The sequence below is a fragment of the Bison bison genome, unplaced genomic scaffold (assembly GCF_000754665.1).
Source record: "Bison bison bison isolate TAMUID 2011002044 unplaced genomic scaffold, Bison_UMD1.0 scf7180017864484, whole genome shotgun sequence".
In the NCBI taxonomy this organism is placed as follows: Eukaryota; Metazoa; Chordata; class Mammalia; order Artiodactyla; family Bovidae; genus Bison; species Bison bison.
Window position 1 is genome coordinate 2,580,041 of NW_011495044.1, and position 23,277 is coordinate 2,603,317.

At 37.1% G+C, this 23,277-nt stretch overlaps 1 protein-coding gene across 3 annotated transcripts in view; it reads left to right on the forward strand.

Annotated features, from left to right (window-relative positions):
• FOXJ3 (forkhead box J3) overlaps positions 1–23,277 on the forward strand; it is a 125,178-nt gene that overhangs the window by 85,431 nt on the left and 16,470 nt on the right. For all 3 annotated transcript variants that reach the window (XM_010862668.1, XM_010862667.1, XM_010862669.1), the window contains exons 6-7: positions 18,350–18,478; positions 21,766–21,940. In XM_010862668.1, coding sequence (XP_010860970.1) covers positions 18,350–18,478; positions 21,766–21,940 — 304 coding nt within the window. The remainder of the gene's footprint in view (positions 1–18,349; positions 18,479–21,765; positions 21,941–23,277) is intronic.

The following is a 23,277-nucleotide window of genomic DNA, read 5'->3' on the forward strand; positions in this document are numbered from 1 at the left end:
AAAGATTTTTTTTCTGTTGGTTTTCTGTTTTTATTTCTATTTTTATCTTTATCATATACTTCTTTTTTATTTCTTTCTCAGTTCAGTTCAGTTCAGTCACTCAGTCTTGTCCGACTCTTTGTGACCCCATGGACTGCAATACACCAAGCTTCCCTGTCCATCACCAATTCCTGGAGCTTACTCAAACTCAGGTCCATCGAATCGGTGATGCCATCTAAACATCTCATTCTCTGTCGTCCCCTTCTTCCACCTTCAAGCTCTCCCAGCATCAGGATCTTTTCAAATGAGTCAGCTCTTCGCATCAGGTGGCCAAAGTATTGGAGCTTCAGCTTTAGCATCAGTCCTTCCAATGAAAATTCAGAACTGATTTCCTTTAGGATGGACTGGTTGGACCTCCTTGCAGTCCAAGGGACTCTCAAGAGTCTTCTCCAACACCACAGTTCAAAAGATCAGTTCTTTGGCACTCAGCTTCCTTAATAGTCCAACTCTCCCATCCATATATGACTACTGGAGAAACCATAGCTTTGACTAGACGGACCTTTGTTGACAAAGTACTGTCTTGACTTTTTAATATGCTATCTAGGTTGGTCATAGCTTTTCTTCCAAGGAGTAAGCATCTTTTAATTTCATGGCTTCAGTCACCATCTGCAGTGATTTTGGAGCCAAAAAAAAAAGTCTGTCACTGTTTCCACTGTTTCTCCATCTATTTCCCATAAAGTGATGGGACCAGATGCCATGATCTTAGTTTTCTGAATGTTGAGTTTTTAGCCAGCTTTTTCACTCTTCTCTTTCACGTTCATCAAGAGGCTTTTTAGTTCCTGTTGACTTTCTGTCATAAGGGTGGTGTCATCTGCATATCTGAGGTTATTGATATTTCTTCTGCAATCTTGATTCCAGCTTGTTCTTCATCCAGCCTGGCATTTCTCATACAGTACCCTGCATATAAGTTGAATAAGCAGAGTGACAATATGCAGCCTTGATGTACTCCTTTCCCAATTTGGAACCACTCTGTTCCATGTACAGTTCTGTTACTTCTTGACCTGCATATAGGAGGTAGGTCAGGTAGTCTGGTATTCCCATCTCTTTCAGAATTTTTCACAGTTTGTTGTGATCCACACAGTCAAAGCCTTCAGCATACATAGAAATAGATGTTTTTCTGGAACTCTCTTACTTTTTCGATGCTCCATCGACGTTGGCAATTTGATCTCTGGTTCCTCTGCCTTTTCTGAATCCAGCTGGAACATCTGGAAGTTCATGGTTCACGTACGTTGAAGCCTGGCTGGAGAATTTTGAGCATTGCTTCACTAGCGTGTGAGATGAGTGCAATCGTCTGGTAGTTTGAACATTCTTTGGCATTGCCTTTGGGATTGAAATGAAAACTGACTTTTTCCAGTCCTGTGGCCACTGCTGAGTTTTCCAAATGTGCTGGCATATTGAGTGCAGCACTTTCACAGCATCATCTTTTAGGATTTGAAATAGCTCAGCTGGAATTCTGTCACCTCCGTTAGCTTTGTTCATAGCTTTGCTTTCTAATGCCCACTTGACTTCACATTCCAGGATGTCTGGCTCTAGGTGAGTGATCACACCACTGTGGTTGTCTGGATCCTGAAGATCTTTCTGTTTTTCTGTGTATTCTTGCCATCTCTTCTTAATATCTTCTGCTTCTGTTAGGTCCATACTGTTTCTGTCCTTTATTGAGCCCATCTTTGCATGAAATGTTCCCTTGGTATCTCTAATTTTCTTCAAGAGATCTCTAGTCTTTCCCATTGTATTGTTTTCCTCTATTTCTTTGCATTGATCGCTGAGGAAGGCTTTCTTATCTCTCTTTTCTATTCTTTGGAACTCTGCATTCAAATGGGTATATCTTTCCTTTTCTCCTTTGCCTTTAGCTTTTTTTCTTTTCTCAGCTGTTTGTAAGGCCTCCTCAGACAATCATTTTACCTTTTTGTATTTCTTTTTCTTGGGGATGGTCTTGATCCCTGTCTCCTGTACAATATCATGAACCTCCATCCATAGTTCTTCAGGCACTCTTGTCTATCAGATCTAATCCCTTGAATCTGTTTGTCACTTCCACTATATAATTGTAAGGGATTTGATTTAGGTCATAACCTGAATGCTTTTTGGTTTTTCCTACTTTCTTCAATTTAAGTCTGAATTTGGCAATAAGGAGTACATGATCTGAGCCACAGTCAGGTCCCAGTCTTGTTTTTGCTGACTGTATAGACCTTCTCCATCTTTGACTGCAAAGAGTAAAATCGGTCTGATTTCAGTATTGACCATCTGGTGATGCATGTGTAGCGTCTTCTCTTGTGTTGTTGAAAGAGAGTGTTTGCTATGACCAGTCCATTCTCTTGGCAAAACTCTGTTAGCCTTTGCTCTGCTTCAGTTTGTACTCCAAGGCTAAATTTGCCTGTTACTCCAGGTATTTCTTGACTTCCTACTTTTGCATTCCAGTCCCCTATGATGAAAAGGACATCTCTTTTTGATGTTAGTTGTAGAGGGTCTTGTAGGTCTTCATAGAACCATTTAACTCAGCTTCTTGGGCCTTAGTGGTTGGGGCATTGACTTGTATTACTGTGATATTGAATGCTTTGCTTTAGAAACGAACAGAGATCATTCTGTCTTTTTTGAGATTGTTTTTGAGGGTATTAACTTCAGCGTGCTGATTATACAGGATCACTACCACCACATCTGTGTCCCAGGGTTGCAGGGAGAGGGAAATAGAATGGGGGATAAGCAAATTCTTTTCAAAGACATGACCCAAAAGTTGCACACTTCACTCTTGCTCAAATCCCATTTGTCACACCTTAGTCCCATCAGTGCAAGTAGTTGCAAATGAGGCTGGAAAAGGTGGTCTTTAGCTGGGCACTGATGAATTAATGACTACAGAGGTCCATTACTAAAAGGTAGAAGAGGGAGGGATTGGCATTAGGGGACTATTAGCAGTATCAGCTACAGAAGTTTCTCTCTCATTGTAAACTCATTCCATAGCCCATGGTGATTATCAGGTCAGTGGGTGTGTGCTACGTCACTTCATTTGTGTCTGACTCTTTGCAACCCTATGAATGATAGCCCACCAGACTCTTCTGTCCATGGGATTCTCCAGGCAAGAATACTGGATTGGGTTGCCATTTCCTTCTCCATATCCGGTTGCTGCTGCTGCTGCTAAGTTGCTTCAGTCGTGTCCGATCTGTGCGACCCCATAGACGGCAGCCCACCAGGCTCCCCGTCCCTGGGATTCTCCAGGCAAGAACACTGGAGTGGGTTGCCATTTCCTTCTCCAATGCATGAAAGTGAAAAGTGAAAGTGAAGTCGCTCAGTCGTGTCCCGTGTCCGACTGTTCGCAACCCCATGGACTGCAGCCTACCAGGCTTCTCTGTCCATGGGAGTTTCCAGGCAAGAGTACTGGAATGGGGTGCCATTGCCTTCTCCAAGTATACCTAGTGGGATACAAATATCTCTTTGTATCAAGAGATATTTGAAATGAAGGTAATTTCTTAACTTCATATCTCAAAACCCTATAAAGGCTGTGGGAGGTTCATGAAGTAACTCAGTTCTGTGCATTTATTTCCTCCTTACTGGACCATGATGGGCACCTTGAGGATGTATATTTCCCACACTTGTACTCATATAATCTGTCAGTCTTGCTTTTACCCTCTCCTCTTGTTTCCCTTGTTTTCACTTGCTCTGTTTTTTTATCTCTCATGCTTGTACTCTCTTGTGCACCTACATAAACACAAACACATACACATACTCAATTGCTATATGTAGTATCTTTCTATTTGTTAAAGTTAATGGACTAACAGAAGACAGGTTATATCAGAGTCAGATTTCTAATTTAGATAGGGAACTTGCAGCTGAGATAAAGAGTAATAATTTTTGTCAGATAACAATATACAGGCTGATGGCACCAGAATCACTTAGGAGAGGGGTGAGTATGTTAGTGTGTATGTTTGTTTGGTGATGGTAGTAATTCCTAGATTCCATTGCAGCCCTACCAAATCAATTACTTTATCTTTATGGAGAGGACCCAGAAACCTGTACTTTAAAAAATCATCCCTGAGGGTAGCCAGCTAGACTTGAGTATTTCTGGTGAAATCTATGGGCTGGAATCAGAAGTATCCAGTACTGTTCTTTGCAGTAGTCCAAGTAGGAGATACTGAGTTCTAAACATGGAAGTTGTGGCTATTAGGAAACAATTAGAAAATAATAATGCTGAGACTTCATGACTATTAGGAGCTGGAGTTTTTGGACTTCTACTTTCAGATATGATAGAATAGCTAGTATCAGATTAACCCTTCTCCCTATCTATATAAAATTACCACTCCATCCCCCACCCCCTGCCTACCAGTTAAAAAGAGGGGAGAGGCATTGGAGAAAAAGATAGAATTTCAGAAGTGAAAATCTCAATAAAAAGGGTAGCACACTGAGATAAGCTATACATATTTTCCTTTGGGACGTTTCCCACTTCTCAGTGCATGGCATAGGGGCTGAACAGAAAACTGCAAACCTTGAGCAGTCATTGAGCTAGGGAGGTAAAAGCTGAAGTTTGAGGTTGCCAAAGAGCCAGGGCTTAAGGACCATTATCCTGAGGAATCTCAAAAGTGAACCTCAACTTTTAGCAAGCAGTATCCACTTAAGGCTTTTGCTGACCACTAACCTGTGTGTGCTTGGACTCGGACACAGACAAATCAGGTAGAGCTGGCACTAGCCAGGATTCAGCAGTCTCACAGAGAAGGGGGAACAAAAATTGTAGTTCTTCCAGAAGGGAGCTATGGTAATCACCCCAGTATTTCAGATCGATAATTCAGAAAGATTATATTCTATGAGTAAGAGCAAACCAAAAATAACACCAGTTTCAAACTGTTATTAGCGTGGTATGCTAATCTACTTGCCAAAAGGAAACTAAATTCTTTCTGGAAGATAACATATCCTCAGCTTTTTCAAGTTTTCATAAGTAAGGTCTCATTTTCAGGAAAGAATTGTCAGACATTCCAGGAAACAAGACCAAATAATTAAATGCCAAGACAGGGGAAAGACAAAGGATATCACAGTATCCACAAGTGATCTAGATACTGATTTTTAAATAACTGTGACTAATATGTTGAAGAAAATAGGCAAATTATAGAAAATTTAATTGGAATCTGTGTGGAAGAATCAAGAGAACTAAGAAGTATAACAACTGAAATTAAGAATTCAATGGATGGGTTTAAGAGAAGATTAGACCCACCAGAGGAGAGAATCAGTGAACTGGAAGATAGTACAAGATATGCATACTGACGCATGATGGAAAATCCTGGACAATTCATAAAATTTAGGAGATAAATGGGATATCGGGAAAAGCTCTACTGAACTTGCCATTAGGGTTCCAGAGGAGAAGAAAAGGAAATAGAGAAGAAGCAGTGTTTTAATTTTTTAAGACTGATAAAAGATAACACAGTACAGATTCAAGAAGTCCTGAGAAGCTCAGGAAAGACCAATTAAAAGAAATCACTATTAGGCAAATAAAAATCAAACTACAGAAAAACAAGAATTAAAAAAAAACCAACTTAAAATCAGGAAAATAACAGGCAACTTTAAAGAAACACACTGAATTCTGAATAGAAATGATAAAAGACCACCAGAATGAACTTTTTGTAGTGCTGAAAGGAAATACCTGCTAACCCAGAATTCTCAAATTAGAATTTCTATGAAAAAGGGTTAAAAAATGGTCTTTTACAGAAACAAAATGTGAGGGAATGTTACTAGTTCACCCATATTAAAAAAATTAAAGGAGGTTAATTTTTCACATAGAAGGAAAATTGCCCTGTGCAGAAAAGAATGAAGAAAACCAAAAGAATATGTATGTCAGTAAATAGAAATATGTATTCAGTGATTAAAACAATAGCAGTGCTGTTGTATAACACAATGATTTGGAGTCTAAAATGCTTGCAGAAGTTAAAAAGTACATGACAGTACTAGGGTAAGACAGGAAATGCATGTACTTAATGTCTTCACATTGTGTGGCAAGTAGTAAAAGTACTAACTCAAAGACGTGTAGCAAAATAGAGGGTACTGATTCTTAATACTTCAGTATATATCAGAATAACTAGGAAGGCTTGTTAAAAACTCAGATTCCTGGGCCCTACTCTGAGAATTTCTGATTCTCTTAGTCTGGATTGAGATCTGAAAAACTGCATTTCTTTGAAGTTCTCAGATATTGGTCTTGTATTGGTTCAGGTTGCTTACCTTATAAACCACTGGTCTAGCTTACTACAAGAATAGTAAAAGAATATTACCAAGTAAGGAAAAATAATAAATCCTTGATTAATCCAAAGTATCCAAGAAAGGAGAAAAAAATGAACAGAGAAGAAATGGGAACACAGGAGAATAAATAGTATTTAAATCTAATTGCATTAGGAAATATGTTAAATGTAAATGCACTGAATATTCAATTTAAAAGCCAAAGAATCTTTTCTGACCACAATAGCATGAAACTAGAAATCAACTGTAGAAAGAGAAATGAGAAAAGAAAAAAAAGATTACATGGCAGCTAAACAACCAGTGCATCCACAATGAAATCAAAGAAATTTAAAATACCTTGAGACAAATGACAAACAACCATACAAAATCAATGGGATGCAGCAAAGCAGTTCTTAGAGGGAAGTTCATAGTGATATAGGCGTTCCTCAGAAAAATAAGAAAAGTGTCAAACAACCTACCACCCAAAAGAATTAGGAAAAGAATAAACAAAACCTAAAGTCAGCAGAAAGAAAGAAATAGTAAATAGAAATTTTTAAAAAAGGAAAAAATAAATAAAACCAAGAACTGGTTCTGTGAAAGGGTAGACAATATGAATAAACTTCTGGCCAGGCTCACCAAGCAGAAGACAGGACCCAAACAAAGTAAGAAGTGAAAGAGAAGTAATAACTGATACTGCAAAAACACAAAAACCCATAAGAGAATACTTTGAACTATACTAAGAAATGGACAAGTTTCTAGAAAAATACACCCTACCAAAACTGAATCAAGAAGAAATACATAATACACCAGAAGTGAAATAGAATCTGTAAAAAAAAAAAAAAAGAGAAACTCACTGCAGACAACAGTCTAGGACCAGATGGCTTCACTGAAGAAAGCTACCAACCATACCAAGAATTTATACCAGTCCTTCTCAGACTCTTCCAAAAGATTGAAAAGGCGGGGGGAGAACTCTTCTAAAGTCATTCTATGAAGCTCTTATCACTGTGATACCAAAAACAGACATAGACAATAACAAAAAATTACAGGACAATATCTTTGATTCATATAGATGCAAAAATTCTCAACAAAATATTAGCAAGCCAAATCGAAGAATACATAAAAATTCTTAGGTGGCTCAGAATCTGCTTGCCAATGCAGGAGCCACAGGAGACGTGTGTTTTTATCTGGATTGGGAAGATCCCCTAGAGAAGGAAATAGCTACCCACTCCAGTATTCTTGCCAGGATAATCCCATGGAAAGAGAAGTCAGGCGAGCTACAGTCCCTGATTGTGAAAGAGTTGGACATTGCTAAGCTGAGGATGATACTATGATCAAGTCGGATTCATCTCAGGGTCACAAGAATGGATCAGTATATGCAGTATATTTTTAAAATCGCTATACTATTCAAAGCAGTCTACACACTTAATGTGATCCCTATAAAATTACCCATGATGTTTTCCACAGAACTAGAATAATCCTAAAATTTATGTGGAACCATAAAAGAAACAGAATTGCCAAAGTAAACCTGAGGAAAAAGAACAAAGCTGGAAGCATAACCTTCCCAGACTTCAGACAATACTGCAAAGCTGTTGTAATCAAAACAGCATGATATTGACAGAAAAACATACATATGGATCAGTGGAACGGAATACAGAGCCCAGAAATAAATCCACCCACCATAGTCAATTAATCACAAAGGTCCATCTAGTCAAGGCTATGGTTTTTTCAGTGGTCATGTATGGATGTGAGAGTTGGACTGTGAAGAAAGCTGAGTGCCGAAGAATTGATGCTTTTGAAGTGTGGTGTTGGAGAAGACTCTTGAGAGTCCCTTGGACTGCAAGGAGATCCAACCAGTCCATTCTGAAGATCAGCCCTGGGATTTCTTTGGAAGGAATGATGCTAAAGCTGAAACTCCAGTACTTTGGCCACCTCATGCGAAGAGTTGACTCATTGGAAAAGACTCTGATGCTGGGAGGGATTGGGGGCAGGAGGAGAAGGGGACGACAGAGGATGAGATGGCTGGATGGCATCACTGACTCGATGGACGTGAGTCTGAGTGAACTCCGGGAGTTGGTGATGGAAAGGGAGGCCTGGCGTGCTTCAATTCATGGGGTCGCAAAGAGTTGGAGACGACTGAGCAACTGAACTGAACTGAAGGAGGCAAGAATACACAATTGAGAAAAGATAATCTCTTGAGCAATGACAGAAAGGGAAGAGGAACTGAAGAGCCTCTTCATGAGAGTGAGAGAGGAGAGTGAAAAAACTCACTTGAAACTCAACAATAAAGAAACTAAGATCATGGCATCTGGTTCCATCACTTCATGGCAAATAGATGGGGGGAAACTGGAAGCAGTGACAGATTGTATTTTGGGGAACTCCAAAATCACTGCAGATGGTGACTGCAGACATGAAATTAAGGACACTTGCCCTGTCTTGAGAAAGAAAAACGGAACTGGAGGAATCAAGCTCCTTGACTCAGATTATACTACAAAGTTAATTAATCAAAATAATATTGTACTGGGACAAAAATAGAAATATAGATCAATGGAATAGGATAGAAAACCCAGAAATAAACCTTTGCACCTGTGGTCAATTAATCTGTGACAGAGGAGGCAAGACTATACAACAAACAAATGGTGCTGGGGAAACTGGACAGCTACATGTAAAACAATGAAATTAGATCATTCTTTAACTCCATACAGAAAAATAAGCTCAAAATGGATTAAACACCTATTTGTAAGACTGGATGCTATAAAATTAGAGGAAAACATAGGCAGAACACTCTGACATAAATCACAGCAATATATTTTTCATTCCATCTCCCAGTATAATGGAAATAAAAACAAAAGGAAACAAATGGGACCTACTTACACTCAGGAGCTTTTGCACAGCAAACAATAAATAAACCGTAAAGACAACCCACAGATTGGGAGAAAATATTTGCAAATGATGTGACAGATAAGGGATTAGTCTCCAAAATTTACAAAGAGCTCATGACACTCAACAGCATCAAAACAACCCACTCAAAAAATGGACAGAAGACCTAAATAGACATTTCTCCAAAGAAGGCATACAGATGGACATTAGGCACATGAAAAGATGTTCAACGTTGCTAATTACTAGAGAAATGTGAATCAGAACTACAATGAGATATCACTTCACACCATCAGAATTTCACAAACAGTAATTGCTGGAGAAGGGTAGAGAGAAGGGAACTCTTGTACACTGATGGTGGGAATGTAAATTTGTACAGCTACTATGGAGAAAAGTATAGAGGTTCCTTAAAAACTGAAAATAGAGCTACCATGTGACCCTGCAATCCCACTCCTAGGCATATATCTGGAGAAGAATGTGATCCAAAAGGATACATGCACTCCAGTATTCGTTCATTGACTGTTTACAATAGCCAAAACCTGGAAGCAACCTAAATGTCCATTGACAGAGGAATGGATAAAGAAGATGTGGTATGTATATACAGTGAAATACTACTCAGTTGTAAAAAAGAATGAAATAATGCCATTTGCAGCAACATGGGTGGACCTAGAAGTTATCGTGCCAAGTGAAGTAAGTCAGAAAGTTCTAGACAAGAATCCTATGATATCACTTACATGTGGAGTCTAAGATACGACATAAATGAACATATTTGAAACAGACTGACAAATGTGAAAAAGTTATGGTTACCGAAGTGAAAAGAGAGTGGGGAAGGGATAAAACAAGAGTTTTGAATTAGCAGATACACACTACTATATATAAAGTAAATAAACAACAAGATCTTACTGTAAAGCTCGGGGAACTATATTCAATACCCTATAGTAAAGTATAATGAAAAAGAATGTGAAGAAGCATATATGTGTGTGTGTGTATAACAATCACTTTGCTGCACACCAGAAACTAATACAACATTGAAAATTAAATAACTTCAATTTTTTTAAAATGCTAAAATTGTCAGACTGGATGGAAATACAAAAATTAAACTATGTTCTACTTATACAAGATAAATTGTAAAAGAAAGAAGACACGTCACTAAAAACAAAGATTTATTTTTGGAAAAGGACCATTTCAGTAATTAACTGTAACACTACTAAATTTGCATATGCTTAATAACAGCCTCAGAACCTGGCAGGACTGAAAGAAGAAACGGATGGATCTTTGACCAGTGAGGTGGGTTTTAACATGTCTCTGCTGCTGCTGCTTAGTTGCTTCAGTTGTGTCCAATTCTGTGCGACCCTATAGACGGCAGCCCATCAGGCTCCTCTGTCCTTGGGATTCTCCAGGAATCTCCAAGAATACTGGAGTGGGTTGCCATTTCCTTCTCCAATGCATGAAAGTGAAAGTGAAGTTGCTCAGTTGTGTCCGACTCTTAGTGACCCCATGGACTGCAGCCTTACCAAGGTCCTCCATCCATGGGATTTTCCAGGCAAGAGTACTGGAGTGGGTTGCGATTTCCTTCTCCATAACATGTCTCTAGAAATCATAAAACAGCAGATCAATACCAAAACACAAAAATCAGACAAATCCTATTCAAGATATTTAAAAGAATTGAACTACGAAATTAGGAAATTTGACTCAACTGATACATAGAATGTCTTATCCAACGGTTGTAGAATAGACTTTTTTTTTAACGTATGCATGGAATAATTACCAGAATTGATCATGTTATACTGACTTGTGCTAGAGCATTAAAGTGATTCTCAGCAAATTTCAGAAACCAACAACATACAGTGAGTATTTTCAAATGCAGTGGAGTTAAAGGTAGAGATAATAGCAAGGACGTAATGAGAAAATCACCCAAAGTTTGCAAAATAAGCAATATAGTTACACAACCCGTGGATCAAGGAAGAGTCATTACAGAAATTAGAAAATAGTTGGATTGATGAAGAACAGAAATATGAAATATCAAAGCCTGTAGAGCACAAAATATTAGCCTCAATTGCATGTAGTAGAATACAATAAAGATGGAATGTTAACAGTTTAAGCATCTAGAAAAAGAAGAGCAAAATAAATTCTAAGGAGGAGGACATAAAAATAGAGGTCAGTGAAATAGAAAGCAGGTGTACTGAAGCCTGAGTCAACAAACAGACATTCACTTCTTTATAAAAGATTAATAAAGTAGATAATTTGTTTCTAGCCAAGGTGGAAGAGCAGGGTCTAGACTTAATTTGTTACTTCAGACAACTGAAAAAATAGACAATGTATATCAAACAATGGTTTTCAAGAGATTGGGTCATAAAGACAGTTATCCCCTGAGAAATGGTGAACAAAGTGAGTCCTGTGGTTGTACTTACTAGATTACTGCCTGGAGAAAGTTTCCAGGACACAAACTGGAACTAGAACCAGGAGAACTTGGTGGCTGGCGTTGCCAGGGCGGCATGTCAGAGGAGAGAGCTGCACAGAGAGGAATTTCAGAGTTACACAGAGGGTTCCTCTTGAGTCTTCCGGACTGTCGCCTACCAGGCTCCACAGTCCATGGAAGTTTTCCAGGCAAGAGTACTGGAGTGGGTTGCCATTTCCTTCTCCAGGGGATCTTCCCAACCCAGGGATTGAACTTGGGTCTTGGGTCTCCCACATTGCGGGCAGACACTTTACTGTCTGAGCCACCAGGGAAGCCCTATTAACTGGGTATTTGAAGGTAATTATTGAGACTGAGGAAAGAACCACCTGAAAGTATTGGTGTCGGCAGTCATTGACATTCAATGGGCCAGAAGTAATTACTGTTCCCACCACAGTGAGATGCTTTGTAATTCAGTCTTTTGCCCTCGTAATGGAACAAAATTGGCCCTAGTTTAAAATACTGATCTGGTCCTACTTATACACTTTAAAAGAAAAACCCAGAAGGCTCAAACTGTTTTAAAGTAATAGCCTTTTTCAAATTAATTTTTTTTTTTCCAAATACAATTCAAAGCCCATAAATTCACCCTTTTAAAGTTTACAGTCAGTGGTTTTTGGTATATCCATAAGGTTGTACGACCATTCATTATTATCTAGTTCCAGAACATTTTCATTACTCCCAAAAGAAAATTCCATACCCCTTATCATTCATTTCCCATCTCCTCCATCCCCTGGTAACCATTAATATATCTTCTAAAACTGTATTTGCATATTCTGGACCTTTCATATAAGTGGAATTGCAGAATATATGGCCTTTTATGTCCAACTTCTTTCACTAAATACATTTTCAGAGTTCATCCATGATATAGCTTGTAACCATATTTCATTCCTGTTGTCAGATAATTTAACTGTGTCCCAGAATAAAGCCCAAGAACATTTATAGGAATATAAAAATATAGCACTTAATAATGTAAATTCACAGTAGTCCAGCATTCAATAAAAAGGCCGTCAAAAAAGCAGTAAAAAACAGTCCCTAATGAGAATTACCAGTCACTCAGAACTGACCCAGAAATGTCACGCATGATAGAACTAGTAGAAGAGAACGTTAAACCAGTTACCATGAGCCAAGACATGGACTAACCTAAAAGTGTCCGTCAGCAGATGAATGGATAAAGAAAATGTGGTACATAATTTATAATGGAATAATGCTCAGCCATGAGACAGAAATCCTGCTATTGGTGACAAAATGGATGGACCTTGAAGGCTTATGCTTAGTGAAATAAGTCAGGTAGAGAAAGAAAATACTATATGATGATATTACTTGTATGTGGAGTCTTGAAAGGCCAGACTCAGAAAAACAGAATAGAATGGTGGTTACTGTGGGCCTAGGGGGTGGGGAGAAATGGGGATATGGTCACAGGGAGTTGTTTTTTTTGTTATAAGATGATAAAGTTTTAGAAATCTAATATATAGCTTTGTGATTACATGCATGGTAATACAGCACTGTTATATACAGAAAAGTTTCTGGGAAATTAGATCTTAAATGTTCTTGCCATTAAAAGGAATGATGATCCTGTGAGGTGATGGAGTTGTTAGCTAACGTTGTGATGGTAGTGATTTTGTAATATATATTGAACTACACCTTAAACTTACACAATGTCATATGTCAGTTATATCTCAATAAAGCCTGAGGCTAGGAGTTAGTGGGAACTGTTATTATATTTTATGGAAGTTCAGGTTGAATATGTATATAGACACTTGGAAGACATTTTAAAAACCCAAATCAAAATCTTTAGGGATAAAATTTATGTTTAGGGAAAAATTATGTTTGAGTTGAAAAATAAGCTAGATGGGAGACCTCCCTGGTGGTCCAGTCATTATGACTGGAGTCATAACACAGAGTATTAACTGAAGTTATGACCCGGAGTCAATCTGTTTAAGAGATAACTATGTAAAGCAAAAATTCCAAAAACAAATTGTGGATTTGTAACACATAAAAGTAAAATATATGACAGTCATAGTGTTCAGGCAAGGAGAGTAGAAATTAGTTACGAAAAAAGAAAAAGTTTAAAATTCAGGAAGTCAGAAGTAAAGCTGTCACTCACAGATGACATGATTGTTCATACGGAAAACTCAAAAGAATCTATAGATAAACTCTTAGAATTAAAAAATGAATTTACAAAAGTGTCAATATTAGATCATTGTTGGATTTTGGAAGTCATTCGTATTTCTTTGTATTAGCCATAGACAGAAAACAAAATTTGGAAGATAATGCTTACATTAGCATTCAAAAGCATCAGGTATAGAGATACCTTGTTTTATTGTGCTTTGCTGTATTACCCTGCCCAGATACTGCACTTTTTACAAATTGAAGTTTTCTGGCAACACTGTGTTGTCAGCTGATGGTTAGTTTTTTTTTGTTTTTGTTTGAGCTAATAAAGTACTTTTAAATTAAGGTATGTACATTGTTCCTTTAGACATAATGCTGTTAACACACTTCATAGAATTAGTACAGTGTAAACATGACTTTTTTATGTACTAGGAAGCCAAAAAAATGGTGTGACTCACTTTATTTTGATACTTTCTTTATTGCAGTGGTCTGAAACCAAGCCCACAATATCTCAGATATCTAGGATTGAATGCAAGACAAAAAAAACTATAAAGAATTCCTAAGAGAATAAAGGGTATAAATTAGTAGATATGTAGTTTTTGTAAAGAAGATTATTGTAAAGAAGTCAGTAGATTTAATATCCGAGTCAAAATTCCACAATGCTTTTTTTAGGAAAAGGAAGTTAGTAGAAAATGAACAGCTAATTTTGAAATATAAATGAGACTCCAGATGGGAAACAGTAATTGAAGAAAATATTGAAGATAAAGGTAAAAGAGGATTTATACTTCCAGATATCAAGAGTAAAGCTATAATAATTGAAAGTGTAATATTAGCATAAGAACAGACAGACAGACTTATGGAACAGAGTTCAGTGATGTCTTTCAACAAATGATGCTGAATCAGTAGTAAAGTGAGATTTTTTGTTCACAAAAATCAATTTCAGATGGATCAGAGACCTTAATATAAAGTTCTCAATTGTGTGAAAAAAACCCCAAATTTTTAAAAATGGAATGAAGGAAGTAATAAAGATTAAGAGCTGATACTAATGCTGTATGAAACAAAGCTTATGTAATCCTTGAGCTAAATTTGCTGCAAAAGGATAGAAAAGGATATATACATAGTATGAAACTAATCATTAATGGTAGCTGTCTGTATAAAGGTTACCTGTAACAGGAGATAATGTGGATAACTAATGACTGGCTGGTGAATGATGATTGGGGGAGTTTATGAGCAGGTCTTTGGTGTGCCAGTAGGTTCTATGTCAGTAGTTCTGTGATCTGTGGACACCTGACTAACAAGTACTCTTTTTGGGATTCCATGATAATACTAAAATATTACTTGCCTTTTTCTTTGTTTTTGTGTTTTCATGGATGTAGCAGGAGCAATACAGGTAAACATCAGCGCAAGGCAAGGCAGTACTGACTGTGCTAGTACTCACTGTATTCTTCACAGCCACACACCCTTCAGATTGTGGGGGGACATAACGTTTTACCTCAGAATATCCTTGGTGATGCAGGAAAAATAATTTTATTAAAGTATGACCTTTGAGTACATATCTTTTTAAGAGTGTGCAGTGAAGCTGCAGTCCATGGGGTCACTAAGAGTCGGACACGACTGAGTGACTTCACTTTCACTTTTCACTTTCATGCATTGGAGAAGGAAATGGCAACCCACTCCAGTGTTCTTGCCTAGAGAATCCCAGGGACGGGGGAGCCTGGTGGGCTGCCGTCTGTGGGGTCGCACAGAGTCGGACACGACTGAAGCGACTTAGCAGCAGCAGCAGTGAAGTGAGAAGTATGCGTAAAACACGGTGTGATGGCTTCAAGGAAGAGCATTCATGTTGAACTAGCTGCTCTGTTAATGGAGATGTGATTTTACTTGAAAGACCAACTGACACTATTACTCAGATTTGAGTACTTGGCAGATATTTTCTTGAAAATGAATAAGCCTCTCACTTCAAGGAAAACAATTAACAGTGTCTCTTGCCAATAGTAAAAGTTGAGCTTTTAAGCAAAACACATAAGTTTGGAAAACTTGTATCCACTGCAGTGAGTCTGATAACTTCACAGTCTTTTCCAGTGAGATTATTGGTGATGTTAACAAGTGTGATGTTTTGAAATACGTAAGTATTTGGAAGATCTGCAAAGCTTCGTGAACAGTATTTTTCAAATGATCAATGTATAGTGTTATAAAATCATAAATGATGCATTCAGAATACAAAGTGGAAAGTGGATTATAATGCAGAAGAGTATGATAATTTATTCATGTGGTTTCAGGTTCTCCATTGCAACTAATCTTTTAAAAATCGCCATTTGTTGTATTTTAGTGTCGTATCAAAAAAGACTAAAGTTATCTGAAAAAGCTATTAAAATATTCTTCCCTTTTCCATATGTGTGTGTGTGTGATGCCGGGTTTTCTTCCTATCCTTCCACCTGAACAACATATTGCAACAAATGGAACGTAGAAGCAGATATGAGAATCTAGCTGTTCTCCCTTTAAGCCAGGGTTTGAGATTTACAAAAATGTGAAACAGTGACACCCTTCTAATTTTACTTATTTATTGAGAGAAAATTTTTTTATGTTATATAGTTGGGTTTGTGATTATTATTTTTAGATTAATAAATACTTAAAATTGTTAATTTCTGATATGCCAGTTATTGATAAATATATCAAAAACTTGTTGACTGCTTAATTTTTAAGACTGTAAAATGCTTCTATGATCAGAGTTTGAGAACTGTTGATTACATGAGTATGATTCTATGAATATGCCCATTTTTTAATTAACAAACTATAATTTGTATATTTACTCTATGTTACATTTTAGTAAATCTTATCTTCCTTAGTTGTGAGGATTTGTCTAAGATGATGGGAAGTATTTCTGGCTTGAGTAATAGGTAACAGCATAGACAGGAGAGAATGAGCAGCCAACAGAAGGACTATAGAAAGGATGGTTGTAATTTGTTGATATTTTATTGTTTAAGAGCCTGTAAGGTTGATTTTTTTAAAAAATGAAATTTATACTGGAAATACCAGAAAAATCTTTGCCATAGTTTTATTTCCTCTCATTTTCCCTTATCCACTTTAATTAGTTCGTAGACACATAATTATTCCTAGCTGATGTGAAGGTGAGACAGTTTGGTTTTACCTGAAATATAGAGGCATATATGCCTCACTTCCCTGGTAGCTCAGCTGGTAGGAAATCCACCTGCAATGCAGGAGACCCCAGTTCAATCTCTGGGTCAGGAAGATCCCCTGGAGAAGGGATAGGCTACCCACTGAAGTTTTCTTGGGCTTCCCTGGTGGCTCATAAGGTAAAGAATCCACCTGCATTGTGGGAGACCTGGGTTCAGTCCCTGGGTTGGAAAGATCCCATGGAGAAGGGAACAGCTACCCACTCCAGTATTCTTGCCTGAAGAATTCCAGGGACAGAGGAACCTGGCAGGCTACAATCCATGGGGTCACAAAGAGTCGGACATGACTGAACGACCTTCACTTTCAGCTTTTGACAGATGAACATTGGGCTTGACCCCATTTTTAGTTTAGACAGAAGAGTGGTGATAGATCAATTGGTCATTAAATTCAGCAAGTATTATTATTTGTATGCTGAGTAGAGAGCATAAGTGTAATGCTTACACTTATTTTGGGGGGAACTCAAGTTGCTAACAGTCTACTGTTGGAGAAACATTTGGGGAAGTGGCTAAGACTCTGAACTCCCAATACCAGGGGCCCAGATTTGGTCTGTGATCAGGGAGGTACCGCATGCCATGTTAAAGATTGAAGATCCTACATACTGCAGCTAAGACCCTGCACAGCCAAATAAGTATATATATATATTTTTCATTTAACAAGAATTAATTAGCCCATAAAATCAAATGAGGGCTTCCTAGGTGGCACTGGAGTTACTGCCTGCCAGTACAGGAGTAATGGTTCCCACGAAAGCAGGAGCACAGAAAGGAAAGTAGTAGCAGATGAATAGAACTTTAAAGGGTAGTTGGGCTAATTTCCTCTTTTAAAAATATCTTTTTGTTCTTATTTCTAATTAAAAATGATAATGCATATTATATACAGACTTAAGCATTGTAAAAACATATACCATCAGTGATGAAAGTCTTAAGGGATACCCAGCTGCCTACCAGTTAACCATCGGTAACAGTTTGATACATAGTTCTTTCATATCTAATGTACATGTTAGCATATTATTTTAAAATCAGATCACATATTTATTGATTGTGCAAATACGTTGGATAGTTAAGTTTCTGCTTTTCAGTATTATAAACACCATAATGCCTAAATTCTGGTTTTTGTATTCTTTTTTTGATGCCTAAGATTTTGAAAGAAGGAAAGATCAGTTTTGCTTAAAGCTTGAGTAAAAATAAGTTTATGCATTATAGAAATATTTAACAATAAAAATCTATTATAATCCCCTTATTAAATGTTGATGAACTAATTGTACCATTTAGAAAGTTGAATTTATGTACCTCTAGATGGGATCTATCCTTCAGTTTGAAAGTATTTTGTGGTGAACATGGAATTAGTGAGTATAGAGCACAGATCACACCAAAGGAAAGACCAGTAATATTTTGCCTTCCTTCCATAGTCCCGGTTAGTTGTATTTTTGTAGAGTTGTTTAAAATGTAATTTTTATAGTGGGAATTGCTCATTCAAATGTTGCTGTTCTTTTCATTGTAGGTAACATTGTACAACACTGATCAGGATGGTAGTGATAGCCCACGCAGTAGCCTTAACAACAGTCTCTCAGATCAGAGTTTGGCATCCGTTAATTTGAACAGTGTTGGAAGTGTGCATAGTTACACACCGGTAAGTCTTAGTGAAGTTAACTCCTTTGTTGAGTACTCATTTAGTGCTTAAAACTGAACAAAATGTAATTGATAATGCAAATAAAAAGTGAATATGTATATTTCTCATTGGTCAGTTCATGATCATTAGCTTAGATAAGTAAAACAGATTTTTATTATACCTTAGCAAGTTAGATACAAACATATTGTTGTACTATGTTATATATTTTGGTCTACTTAATCTGTTCCATGTCCAAGTGAAAAACAATTGGAATAGGAAAAGAATTTTCACTTTACTTTTCTAAAGCTGTGTTTGATGGTATTTTATAGCCCTTGGTTAAAAGTGCTTAGAGGATATGTATATCACCTTGTTTCCCAGAAGTGGATCTGAGAATAGGATTCTACAAACCCCAAAAGTTAGGATGACCTGGTACCCAGTTGCTTACCAGTCTTGTATTTTTAGATTGGGTCTAGAAAACTAAGGTATGCTATAAAGGGACCTGTGTGAGTCTTCTTGTTCCTATGCTGACCCTTGTTATCTGATACTTCTTTTCAAGTCATCTTGAAACTATCTTCCCCAGTAGACAGAAGCCCAGGAGAGTCACACACCAGCCACACTGTTCATGGTACAAATTTGATCTCATCAAATCACTCTCTGTTCCAAGATGAATAAATAGATAAAAGCCTACATAGGGAAAACGTAAAAGGGACAGAGGGGACCCGAATTTAAAAAATAAGAAGAGGGAAACAAAAACTTGTACAGTTCACATTGAATGTAGGAAAAAAGATGACTGAAAACCACTAACAGTGCTCTAGGGGAAAAATATTTTTCAAGAACGCAGAAAAAAACAGATAAAAGAATAACAATTATGTAAAAGAATGCAGTAGGTATGGAGAACTGCAAATTATAGGTGTCCCCAAATAGTTGGTACAGAGCAGTTTTCAAAAGAAAGAAAGAATAAAAGGGTTAATGAGCTCTAAGAAAAGTAAATGGAAAAAACTATCTAGACACATCATGACAAATTTTTAAATGAAGTAATCATAGATACTCTAGCAAAAGAAATAAGGTGCATACAGAGAAACACAAATCATACTTTTCTTCCATAATACTAAATGCCAAAAGATAATGGAACACTTTTATACAGAGTGTTGAGGGTATAGATTGAGAATTACAAATACTATGCCCACCAAATTGTCATTCAGTTGTGAAGTCAAAAAAAGACATTAATTCTTTAATACAGAGTTTGGAAAGCATCCTACCCTTGTTTTCATGCACGCTTCCTGAAAAAAAGTTACATATTTAGCTGATTGGGTGGTGAATTAACTCAGTAATGATGAAGTCATGATAGAAAAGGACTAGTATTGATTGGGAGCATTGACGCAAACTCAGCAAAGATTTAATAATTTTAAGTTGTTTTAAAATAATTAGAGTAGACAATTGTGAAATGAAATCAAAGAACACAGAATTCGGTATTACAGAATATAAGAAGAAAAAGAAGCCTTTATAGAAACAGGTGACAGAAGTGGGAGCAGACAGGTCTGTTATTCCAGTACATGTAAGAGGGTTAAACTCCCCTGTTAAAAACTAGACATTGTAGACTACTTTTTTTTTCTCCTTCATTTAATAAGATAATCAGTCATCAAGAGCTCCTAAAGCAACAATACAATGTGAGCTTCTGGTTGGGCTTATCACGTATCCATAGATTGAGCCTTTAAGGACACAGTAAGGCTAAATGCACTGTGACAGTTTTGTTACTTATGCATACTGTATAAGCCAGATCACTATGGTGTCAGCTCCCTGGGTCCCACAGGATGACACTAAACCAAAGGAACCAGATGAGAAACCGTGCAAGTGATGGGTGCCTGTTGTGGAGGAGTAAATTCCATTCTGTACCTAAATTGTTACACAACTTGCAGCTGTACCTTAGAAAGTACCCCTCCCCCCCACCCCCATTTGGGAACAAGGAGGTAGATGAGAAACCATCTCTTGGCAGATTCCTGCAAGTTAGAGAGATGGACTGCTTTCCTTCAAGTAGAAAAATGGATGAAAAATATCAGATAATAATTTGCTGCTTGTAAGGCCACTCATCATCCCTTGTTCTGGGGTAATCACAGGATTTTCAAAGGCCTAGATTATTCTGCCATTGAGACTGGCTTACATGGCCTGTGTGGAGACAACGTTTAACGTCACCAGAGTGCCAGTTGGTGAAGCCATTGCCCTACACAAAATTCATATTTTTTCAGGTTATTGTAGACTCCTTGTGAGTATCATTTTGAAAGGCTCTATAAACTTACGGTCACTGAAAGTGAAAGTTGCTCAGTCGTATCTGACTCTTTGCGACCTCATGGACAGTATGTAGCCCACAGGCTCCTCTGTCCATGGGATTCTCCAGGCAAGAACACTGGAGTGGGTTGCCATTCCATTCTCCAGGGGATCTTCCTGACCCAGGGATCAAACCCAGGTCTCCTGCATTGCAGGCAGATTCTTCACCATCTGAGCCACCAGGGAAGCCCACTTATAGTCACTGCTCATGTCTTATTTAATTTTGCAAAACACTAAAACATATGGTAGTTTGTCACTGCTTGATATAATCTTTAAGAGATATTGCTGATCATGTTTCATTAATTTTATTTCTAGTTGTGCTATTTTCAGAGATAATTCTTACTTTAGTGTTCATGGTACTCTTTTTCCCTTTCAGAGCTCAAGGCCCTGATCTGTTTTTCTCAGCATCTCCTTTGTCTTTTATCCTTCACTTCTCATTTCCCCTAAGTTTCATTTAAAAAAGAAAAATTTACCTACAAATGAAGAGTTAGATGAATTGAAGTTCCTTGTTTCTTTGGGCAGTGTCATACAACCTGACTCAGCAATACTCACAGTATATTAAGTACTTAAAGGTTAATTGAATAAACAAATGAGAAATGTTAGTTTCAGAGTATAGTGCGTTTGAGATGAGATTGCTTCTGTGGAAATTGAGATGAAAATTTCACAGAAACTGGAAGAGTTCCAGGCTTGATTTATCACTTATTATGACCTTGGGAATCTCCTTTAATTCCTTTGAATACATAACTCCTCCTGTGAAATGTGGAGATTGGATTAGATTTCTGTGATTCTTTAAGAGACAAGTTAATAATTTATGGTGTGCCTTTTATGTGTATACAATTTAATAGATGATAGGAAAGCCAAAGACAGGGAAGTTAATTCCTTTGGATTCTATTTTCAGTTCTAGTATTTTTAGTTACATATTTTATGTAACAAATCAATTTTGATATAAAGCTACTAAATTAGTAGGTTTTTTCTTTTCCTGTTAGGTGACAAATCATCCAGAGCCAGTTCCTCAGTCATTAACGCCTCAACAGCAGCCACAGTACAACCTTCCAGAGCGAGACAAACAGTTACTTTTCTCAGAATATAATTTTGAAGATCTCAGTGCCTCATTTCGGAGCCTTTATAAGTCAGTTTTTGAGCAGTCACTTAGTCAACAAGGTGAGTTTTAATACTTTTTTGTTAATATTTTATTGAAATTTTTTTAAGAATTATTTTCAGATAACACTGTTATTTTTCCTTAATCTTAGAACATTACCATCATGATAAGGATTGAATGCCTTTTGCGCCTTTACTATAGTCTGTATATATAAGAAATCTATCTTGTCATGCGTGCCTACCTCATTTGATTACTACTGATGTCCTGGAGCACTGTGTTAAAGAATTCTGACACTGCATTTATGGCATATGGGAAGGCCTGTCATGATTAGTGATGTCTAGCATGTGAAATGTTTTGAGTGGTAAATGTGGCATCACAAGAGTAGATGTTCCTTGCTTTTTTGTCCTGACTGCTGTTATCAAAGAGATAGCTATTAGAGTATGGTAGCACCAAATCTGCGATTTCATGTATGACACTTACAAGTAAACATTGTAGTTGTCATTATTTTGTACAACATACTTAAATCAGATTTCATGCTAAAAGAGATACTGGTTGAGATGCAGTATTATATTTCAAACAAATACTAGATTGTTGCATTATTGTTGGGGTTTCCCAGGTGCATTTATGTATTAATGTCCTGTCAGCTGCTGGTTTAATCAGAGTCATATGATAGAATCAAGATGTCTCATTATTCGCCCATAGAACACCAGTCAGAAATTGTCGGGAACTCAAACATCGAAGCATTGCTTTGTTTGGCAGGTTAACTGTATTCCAGGTCAGAGAGTATACCTGTTCACAGCAGTAGACAAAATAGACAAAAATCCCTTCCTTTACATTTTAATACATATCACTGACAAATATTATGAAAGTTAATGTTATACATAAATATTACATATATTGGTGAGTATCCGTAGTTTGTATAGGAAGTTAGTTTTCTGGTTAAAGTAAGAGTCACGTGTTTTCTCAAATTTTATATTAAAATTTTTTTCCTATATAAGTACCAAAATAAAAAAACCCATGTAAGACTTTGCTAAGCAGATCCAGCTTTGCTGATCTCAGTACAAAAATACTGGCTTTGAAATATCAGTGGTAAGTTTCTCATGTTTGAGCCCAAGATGGCTAGAATCCTTACGACTAAGCAAAACAAACGAACAAACAACCAGCCATCTCTACTGCTCTGTTTCATTACTTTTATGGAACATTCTTGAGACAGACACAGTTTAGTGGCTTGTAATCCTAGCAACAACTCTTACGAAGCACGTACCATTGTCATCCTATTTATAATTGAGGTGATTGTGACTTGACGAGGTTAATAATGCTCCAGAGTTACAAGTGTATAAATTGTAGTGCAGAGGTTTTAATTATTCTTTTCTGGCATTAAGAAATATGTAATCTTAAC